The 10,097-nt window shown below is 44.6% G+C and overlaps 2 protein-coding genes across 5 annotated transcripts in view; both read left to right on the plus strand.

Moving 5' to 3' along the window:
- Positions 1-1,329: 1,329 nt before the first annotated feature.
- Positions 1,330-10,097, plus strand: part of LOC310858335 (kelch domain-containing protein 3-like) — a gene marked incomplete at both ends in the record, with an annotated part of 16,167 nt that continues 7,399 nt past the window's right edge. Inside the window, 2 exons of the mRNA XM_083764441.1 lie at positions 1,330-2,320; positions 4,642-4,986. Of these exons, the coding sequence (XP_083620567.1) occupies positions 1,330-2,320; positions 4,642-4,986 (1,336 nt within the window). The remainder of the gene's footprint in view (positions 2,321-4,641; positions 4,987-10,097) is intronic.
- tenm3 (teneurin transmembrane protein 3) overlaps positions 4,927-10,097 on the plus strand; it is a 352,973-nt gene continuing 347,802 nt past the window's right edge. For all 4 annotated transcript variants that reach the window (XM_083765245.1, XM_083765247.1, XM_083765246.1 and 1 more), the window contains exon 1: positions 4,927-4,986. The gene's annotated coding sequence lies outside the window, so the exon portion shown is untranslated. The remainder of the gene's footprint in view (positions 4,987-10,097) is intronic.

Consider the following 10,097-nt stretch of genomic DNA (forward strand, 5'->3'; position numbering starts at 1 on the left):
CTTACTGCCTGCACAAATCACTCCCACTGTTCACACAGGCATTGACCATATGAATATGGTCGATTTGACACATTAATGATTATTAATAAATTGATTAATTACATTACAGTCAATTACAGTCAATTACAAACGCACACGGGCGCAGTGCCATTCATTATCAATGGCAGGTAATGTTGTAAGTTTGAGTTTACACGCACCCTCAAAGCTGGACATAGGAGGAGCTAGCACCCCCTTACAAATATAAACAAATGACCAATGCAATACTATAAGAACCTTGATAAACAGCTGCGTGTATCACATGGCAACTAAAAGCTACCACAATCATTAAGAGGAAATAGTCATTTATTTGATTTATTGCTATTATTTAAACTTAAAGGGGATATATTGTATATTCTGATCTAATGAATATCAAATTATTAAGCCTCTAAAAACTGTCTGGGGTGAAACACAAAAGACTGAGTTGACATTTAAAGCAGTGTTTTAAAGTGAAATACCAAGTGATAAGAAATCTTCTACATGGGCTAAAAACACAATTAAACAAAATAAAACAGAAGGGGTATAATTATGTTAATAGCAATTCAGCAGAATAGAAACAACTAAACCACTGTAATGATAACATTATCCTAATTGGAAGTGATACTCCAGTGATACTTAAAATAATCAGACTCAATCTTAGCAATCACTTTAAACTGAATGGAAAACAATAGCTGCACTGCTGCCTCTTTAAAGAGACTCGTTAGTGGACAATTCACTCAAAAACAAAACAAGGGGAAATATACGAGTTCAACTAATATCTTATTAAGAGTTTGTTTTCAATTGCCACAATGCCCCAATGGTGTTTATGTTTGGATCTCAGTCCAAACTTTCTTTGGCCTATCTTTCAACATTTCATATACGGATATTGGCTTCCCTGATTGGCTAACCCAAACAACAAACCAACAACAATCGGCTTTGTGGGTTGGTCAAGCTTTGCTTGCGGTTTGTGCCACAGCATCAATATATGTACTAGCATAATAAAACTCCCTTCTTTCAAAGAGTGGAATAGATAGCCACCCGAGGCTATCACGGAAGCATGTCACGGTAGAGTAGAGCGGAAATTATTCTTAGAGCTTATTTAACCACAAGTAAATTATTAGTATACATTCTATAGACAGAACATTAAGCAAGATAACCACATTATGAAAGGATATTTGAACTCAGTTAAACGGAAGGAAATACGTTAAAATAAAACAAAACATAATAAGTTAATACAATTACGATGCAAACGGAAAAAACCCTGATAGGAAACCTACGTTATCTACAAGACAAACCAATTTCCATGTGTCTATAATGTTGCGCTGGGTGCTTCATCTCAAAGGAACACCAGAGAAGGACTGTTACCATGCTGCCGTAGCCGTCGGACACAAGGTGTACACCTTTGGAGGCTACACAGGACCTTACACCAACTGTCAGATTGGTGTGCGCGTCTTCAACACGGTGTCACTGCGCTGGACAAAGTTACCCCCACAGACGGATGGAAGAGGAGAACGTCCCTCTGAGGTTCCCTGTATGCGTGACCGCCACACATCTGTGCTGACGGAAAACATCATCATCTACGTCTGGGGAGGGATTCCATACTGCAACGTGCTTTATGCGTTTGATGTTGACTCCCACAAGTGGTTTAAACCCAACGTTTCTGGGACTGTTCCAGAGGCCAGGCGTGACCACTCTGCCTGCGTCTTGGGGAAGGTCATGTATATGTTTGGAGGATACACCCGGCGAACCGGACACAGTAATGACTTCTACAAGCTGGACACCGCCACAATGGTCTGGTCGTTGATTAAAGCCAGAGGAACTCCACCGGCTGTTTCGAGAAGTCACTCTGCGACCATCATCGGGACAAAGATGTTTGTATTTGGGGGGCAAGGCGACCGGGAGGTCAAGTACTACAAGGATATCAGTGTGTTTGACACAGAGACAAACCTCTGGCTGAACACGCCTTCTGCCCAACTCCTTCCAGAAGGACGCAAGGGCCATTCGGCTTTTGCCTACAATGGGGAGCTGTACATAATTGGCGGCTACAACATGTGTCTTGATCGGACCTTTAACGACCTGTGGAGATTTAACCCAGAGACCTTCTCCTGGAAGGACGTGGAGCCCAAGGGGGAAATCCTCTGTTCATGGATGTCTGTTAGTTACTGTTGCATGGTGGGAGGTCGTCTCTTGGTCTTTGGAGGATACAGATACGCACCTGTGGATGTAAACAATGTTGAGGATGAAGAGGAGGCGGAGGTGTCTGACCTGTGCATCTTGGACTTTAATCCCAGTCTCAAGATGTTATGTAAGTTAGCAGTTATTCAGTACGGGCTGGGGCAGTCGGGACTCCCGCACGACATCAGGTGGGAACTGGCGGCTATGACTACCAACAGAAAAACAAAACCTTGCATATCCCACTTGGAAACAAAGAAACACAGAAAACAAGGGAAAAAGCGAAAAACTACCAGCTACAAGAGAAAAAAATCACACTTGTGTGAAGTGAGGGGCACCTGGTGATTTTGTTTAAGGTGCTGTAAACGAACATTAAAAGGCCATAGACTTGGCTGTCACATGACTTCACGTTTAGTGCTCTAGCAATCATTGAAAGTCCATAGACTTGGCTGCCATATATTGTAATTCCGAAAGCCAGACTTTGGAAAAAGCATAATATAAATAAAGGTCCTGAATTGCTAGCCACGATTCAGGGGCTGGAGACAGTGTCAACGTTTCTCTTGGTTGAAAATCAAACCGGCCCAATTAGGATGATCCAGCATTAAGTTAACCAATCACCAGAGAGTCTCACTTTGGCCACACACCACATCTCAGAATCATCTTCACTTAGAGAGATTTCAGACTGAATAATGGGGGAAAAAGTGTCAAAATAGATGGTGGAGCAGATGCAACAAGATAAAAGAGAATACCCTGTACACCGTCTTCACTTGCTCAATAAAGAACAAACATTGTATTTTCAATTGGAGGGCAACATTTCTCTCAATGACCTTCCTAGGCACACGATGCCTCAGGAAGGTCTCTGACGGAAATGTTGCCTTCAGATAGCCTAACTTAAAATAAAATCACACATGTGAAGTGAGTGGCACCTTTTATCATGACATAGTGACTCACAATGTCACAGTAAAAAGTGACAAGTCCATATACTTCACGTGGCTACCACATGATGTTATGGGAGAACACACAAAGCCTCAAAATGAACTAAATACATAAATAAATACATGTTAATAAATACATAAATATATACATAAATACATGCACTCTATCGAGCTGCCAACTTGCGCCATGCACACAAGAAGGCCATAAATGGCCTATTTGTGCGCAAGCAGAGTGAGCAAGTACTGCCCTCCCAACTCGAAACCTATCTTATAGTTACGTCAACATCAACAACCAATAAGGGACCGCCGAGGACACGCCTACATACCTACATACCTACATACCTACATACCCATTAACATTGAAACATATCTTAATTATGTCACCATCAACAGCCAATTAGGGACCACCGAGGACAGACCAGTCCATACATACCATGCATACTGTACGCCGCCGGCCACAGTACTCGTGCGTAATAATTCAAAAGTTTTCAAAACTATTAAAAAAGTCCTGGCTATTCCTGAAGGAGACAAAAAAATATATATATACACACATATATATATATATATATATATATGTATATATATATATATATATATATATATATATATATATATATATATATATTAAAGAACAGCGACGATAGCATAAATAAATGCAAATTAAATTAAATAAACAATCACACAAATCTATCATGTGGATCTCATCAGGGCTATATAGGTTTCAGCTTGATCTAAGAATAAGTGACTCCATTATTATGACAATTAATGTTAGGCTTAATTATTTCTAAAAGTATATGAAATAGTGGACAATAACAGTAGAGGTACTGTACCTGTGTGACGGCCTATACAACGTTTGTTACCGATCGGTCCACCTTTGAACACGCACGGACAGACCCTCCCATCGACAGCTTATAGCAAGTCTATAAATCTGGAAGCGTGAATCTGAAGATCCACGTGATCCAATATCCTCTTCTTTGGACCAACCCTCCTACAGATGGCTATATAGCCTCCTGTAGGGCAGTGGTTCCCAATGGGAGTTATAATGACCCATTTGGTTCCATCTGTACACTCTCAGATTAACAGACGTTTTTAACGGTCCATTTGGAACGACTATAGGAATCGTTAAGGAACCGAAATGGTTAAACTCCTCAAGGATCCCAAGTCTCTCTAGTCTAAAAGTCCCAGGAAGGTTTATTTTTTGCTGGCACGCTCAGGGCACAACGCTAGCTGCTAATAGCCTAATAATGTCTTAATGTCCCTGTATTAATAGCTCTTATCTGCGTGGGAGTCAGACACTGATGAATTATTGCTTATTATTATAAGCAGTGAGTATTAGTTGGATGCGGACCACGTAGCTTCTCTCTCAATCACTGTCTCGCTCGCGTACGCACGCACGCACACACACACACATCACACACACACACACACTGCAAAACAACATAATCAGGGGTGCAACTATTCTGACCACGCATGCGTTGATGCGCACTTGTCTATCTGTCCGTCTGTCTGTCTCCCTCAGGTCAGAACTTCAGCCTGCGTCAGCTGGGTATATGTGAGCCGGCGGCGCGGCGCGGCCTGGCGTTCTGCCAGGACATGGGCCTGCCGCACCGCGGCTACTCGGTGGGCACGGCGGGAGGCCACCACAACCACCAGGACCACCACCTGGTGGACGGCGGCGAGGTGGTGGGAGGGGCCGTGATGTCGCCGGAGCGCGCCATGCGCCTGTGGGGTCGGGGCGGCGGCCACGGCGGCGGCGGCGGCCTGGGGAAGTCGCCCGGACGCAGCTCGTGTCTGTCCAGCCGCTCCAACTCGGCGCTGACCCTCACCGACACGGAGCACGAGAACAAGTCGGACAGCGACAACGGTAGGAGGGTGACGCCATCTCTGTCTCCACGTTTTCTTCATTTCTATGCAGTTCTCTGTCCTCTTTTCTAGGTATAGTGTGTGAGCAGTGAGCACGCAAGCACACACGCATTCACGCACGCACGCACACACACACACGTGGGGTGGGCGGCAACTTCTTTTGGTGAGTCATGTCGCTCACCCTCTGTTGCTGTTCATGCTTTCTCTTTGACCTCTTTCATGATTTCTTTGATGTTTTCCTTCCTCCTTTCTAGGTTCAACACGCACACACGGGCGCAAGCACACACACACACACACACACACGCATGCACTCGCGCGCAAGCACTCGCACTCTGTGGTATTGTGTTCTATTGTATCTCATGTCTTTTATTTAAGAAATTTCCCCTCTGGGAAATTTAATCTCAAGCCCAAAGGCAAGTCTCTCCTCTCCTCTCCTCTCCTCTCCTCTCCTCTCCTCTCCTCTCCTCTCCTCTCCTCTCCTCTCCTCTCCTCTCCTCTCCTCTCCTCTCCTCTCCTCTCCTCTCCTCTCCTCTCCTCTCCTCTCCTCTCCTCTCCTCTCCTCTCCTCTCCTCTCCTCTCCTCTCCTCTCCTCTCCTCTCCTGGTCATTAGACAGTGGAGTGGAGCATACATGCATGTATGTATGTCCCTGTTGGCCGTGTCTTCCCTGAGCCACCTGACTATTAGCTCTTGTGTTTAGTGTTAAATGGATGGCCCACATTCTCTGCAGCCAAGCGTTCATCTTAACACCAGCCTGCAAGACAGCTTGGATAAATGACCCTCACGTGCTCGCATGCATGCTCACACACACAACCACACAATAATGTGCTCTCACCTATAATGTAGGCTACTACGCGGACAACAGTGCATACGTATATTTTAATGGAGGTTTTGAGACGTGAACGCACTAGGATGTTGTATGTGCAGTCTGTATGCACAAATACTCACATACGAAGTACAGTCGTTTAACTTTACACAAACGAATATCGTCGCTGTCAGCTGGGAACTGTGTTACAGCGGATCCAATGTAGTTATTATTTAGTCCCAAGGTCTTGTTAATACTTTTCTCACACACACTTAAGCACTTTCGGTGTCAACGTGTCGCACTGTGACGTGCATCGACTTGATCATACTCGTACTCGCATGATCAGTATAAGGCATCAATTTACAGAGAAATCTCTCATGCGGAGAGACCAGGTTTCTGCCCGACAACGGCGATATGCCACTAATGAATATAATTAATTATCACAGTTTAGCGGAGGAGCAGAGAGAGAGAGAGAGAGAGAGAGAGCACATGAGAGACTATTCATTATTCTCTTTGTAGCTCTCCCAGGCAGGTGCAGTTTTCACCATTAATAAAGGAATGAAGTTTGACTCAAGCTAGAATAAAACACCAGAGAGAGAGAAGTATTTCCAAGAAAGTACATGAATAAAAGTGACCGTATTCATCACATTTCACAGGTCTGTGCATGGGTGTAGGCCCTATACCACTGTGACACCCCTAGGTTTCCAGGGGGAATTATTTGTTGGGTGCACAGCAGACCATGGCGGTGTCCGTTGGTTCTCTCCAGACCGAAACAGAACAAGCAGAATGAGTTGATCCCTGTCTAGACAGACAGAACTGGCTCTGTCTGTGTGGGTGGTGAATATTGGTGATGCATATATTAGTGTTTAGTTTTATTTATACAGCTGAGATATCAGTGAGGTGCAAGACCTCAATGAGCAGCAGTACACAAGGTCGCACCAGGCAGAGCCAAGGTCCACTGGCAGACCATAGTGCCTAGTCTAGTGTCACAATGACAGGATGTACAAGAACAATAGTTATTGAAGACATTATTGGCTGTATTTTGCGTGTCTTAAGTACCAGGTCTTATTGCTTGGAGGCGTGGTAAATGCTCTTTGGCCACTCAGAATAGCCAAATGGCATTGATCGCGCCTCCAGGTCTTAAGTTAAGTAATAAGACCTGGTACTTAAGACACGCAAAATTCAGCCCATTAACACTGATAACGTGCAATCACATGATATCAGTAAGATAAAAGATGAACAACATAAAGCAAAAGTGAAGGCCGGATATAAAGACAAACATGATAACAATATGATAGACACATTTCTTCCCCAACAAACAAACACACACACGCGCGCACATGCACACGCACATGCACACGCACACGCACACGCACACACACACACACATTTCCATCAAGCGACGCTGCACTGTAATTAAGGTTAAAATGCTGACGCGGTGCATTATGATCCTATATGAAGTTAGTTAATGTTGTTTTATTAAGTGTCATTATGAGCTGTACGTCAGGGACACACGTCTACTGGCTCTGAAAGTGACTAGTCGTCAACTTTTATAAGCCTTAATTCAATTACTACTCTGCAGCTGGATGTATAGTAGCCTATATGTATTTATTTGCGTGCGTGCGTGCGTGCGTGCGTGTGCGTATTTGCATTTTACAGTGAAGGTTTTCAGTAATGTTTTGTATATACAGTATGATATACTGTATGATGAGAGCTTGCTGTACATGAACTTGTGTCATTTAAAACTTTGCTTTACGTCGCTTTTCGGGCTGCTTTGAGTGCGTTCTCTTGGCAGGTGTTCAGTTGATTGCTTGCGAGAAGCATGTTTTTTGTTGTTGTTTTTATATCGGTCTCTGACTCACGAAAATGCTTTATTCTTGTCTTCATCATACGACTGAGTATTTAAGGGCTTAAGCATTAAGCGCAGTACAGCCTACTTGAGTAAAGGTTCTTAAGTTACTTTGGGCCAGTGCTTTAGTGTGAAAGGTGTGCGTGCGTGCATGCGTGCGTGTGTGTACACAGCAGCTGGATGGCCTGTGCGTCTCTGTGAATGGAGGACAATACATCTACCCTGCATGGACCTTTACCCCTATTGTCTTATGATCCTTATTATCCTCCCTCTAGATTACCTCACCTTAAGATTATTTTACATTTAATGCAGACTTATTTCCTTTTTCCATTGGGGTGGGGGGGGGGCATCTTGGGGAGCGTTTTTCTGTGTGTGTGTGTGTGTGTGTGTGTGTGTGTGTGTGTGTGTGTGTGTGTGTGTGTGTGTGTGTGTGTGTGTGTGTGTGTGTGTGTGTGTGTGTGTGTGTGTGTGTGTGCGTGTGTCCATGCGTGCACCAAATTAATGATAGGTTTGAAATATAGTGTAAGTAGTTTTAGACTAAATTGACACATTTTACTTGTTTTTAAGTTTGACTTTGTCAGGGTTAGAGTGAGAGAGTCAGGACAGATAACGTTGCAGGATTTGAACCTGCGACTCGCTGTCAGGTATCAGAACCTACTTTTTCATTTATTTTTATATATATATAACCAGCGAGCATGTTTCCTTGCGTGCGTGAGGCGTGATTATGAATCCCACCGTAGCTCTAGGATAGAGCCGTCTGATTGAGGTTACTGAGGTCAGGGTTAAGGTTAGGTTTAGGTTTCTTGGTTAGGATTAGGCATAGTTTCACTGAGGTTATAGGTTTAGGGTTAGATTTAGGCACAACGAGAACTGTCAATCACAGCGACTATTGGCCAATCACAGCGACTACTGGTTTCTATCCTAGAGCTGGGGTGGGATCCATAATGCGTGCGTGAGGGCGAGCGCCCACTATTGCCAGCGATCGGCACGTGCATTCTAGCATGCGTCCAGCGCGGTAAACCTAGCATGTTGTCTCTGTAGCCCGTAGCCTTTGTTGGCTCCGAGGGAAGTATAGAAAGAGAAGGCACAATGGAGAGAATAGAGAAGAGGAGAAGAGGAGAAGAGGGCAGAACAGTGGAAGGGGATCACAGAGAGTAGAGGAAGAATAGATGAATGGCGGAGGAGAGAGTGGGAAACGGGAAACTAAACGAGTGTGAGAGAAATCTCCTGGCGTTGGTTTTAGTCTCCAGAGAGGAAACCGTACACCCCAAACGTCTGGCTGCATCCCCTGTGTGTGTGTGTGTGTGTGTGTGTGTGTGTGTGTGTGTGTGTGTGTGTGTGTGTGTGTGTGTGTGTGTGTGTGTGTGTGTGTGTGTGTGTGTGTGTGTGTGTGTGTGTGTGTGTGTGTGTGTGTGTGTGTGTGTGTGTGTGCGTGTGTGTGTGTGCGTGCGCGTGCGTGTGTGTGACTATACTTGTGAGGACATCAAAAGTGCATGGTGATAATCTTACTTAGTCTTAGTTGTGTAGCAGAACTATACGGTCACTTATAGATCTGCTACTGTATGGTCTGTGATCTAAAAATCTTTGTTAACCACACACACACACACACACACACACACACACACACCCACCCATTGTCTTAGTGTCGGTACCCAAGGGTGCCCATGCAGCTGCCGTTGGGCGCAGACACCGGATAGCGGTGACCTCAGAGGTAGAATGGAGAGAGTGAGGAACAGAGGACAGAGGATAGCGCGATGGAGAGAGTGAGAAACGGAGGACAGAGGATTGCGTGATGGCTGCAGATCCATGAGAGCATCATTAAAACCATTAGCGAGTATGCCACGTTGACCTTCCTGACCACACCTCTTTCATGTCAAGGACCCCCAAATTGACACTAATTAGCCCGCGGACCACGATATGCCAGGGACCCCCTTATAAGAGAAGATTTTTACGGCTCTATCAGTGATTCTCAACCCCTTTAATTACTTAGTCTACGCCCTACGGACCCCCATTTAACTGCATTTCTATCTCTGAGACCCCAATTTATAATTTAAAATAAATGTTAATTTAACTCGGACATGGAACCAAATGGACCAACCAGTCCATTTGGTTCCATTTGCTTCCATTTGTACACTCTCAGAGTTTCAGACCCATAAGGGTCCATTTGGTTCTAAACTATCATTTAGCGGGGGACCCCCTGGAACTCCCTCAAGGACCCCTGGGGGTCCCCGGACCCCACTTTGGGAACCACTGAGTTAAACCATGGAGGAAGAAGTGTTTTTGGTGTTTTTCTTTAGTAGCAATAGGAGTGGCAGCAGACCTGCGTTTTGGGGGAGTTTTGGTGGTGCTCCCAAATAGAGATATAATCGGTAACGTAACGGAATCGGTCATATCGGCCAAACAAATGCCTGTATCGAATCAGCCTAAAAATAATCCTGATTATTCTCTCCGATATACGCA

This window comes from Protomyctophum parallelum (genome assembly GCF_964188405.1).
Source record: "Protomyctophum parallelum genome assembly, chromosome: 5".
In the NCBI taxonomy this organism is placed as follows: Eukaryota; Metazoa; Chordata; class Actinopteri; order Myctophiformes; family Myctophidae; genus Protomyctophum; species Protomyctophum parallelum.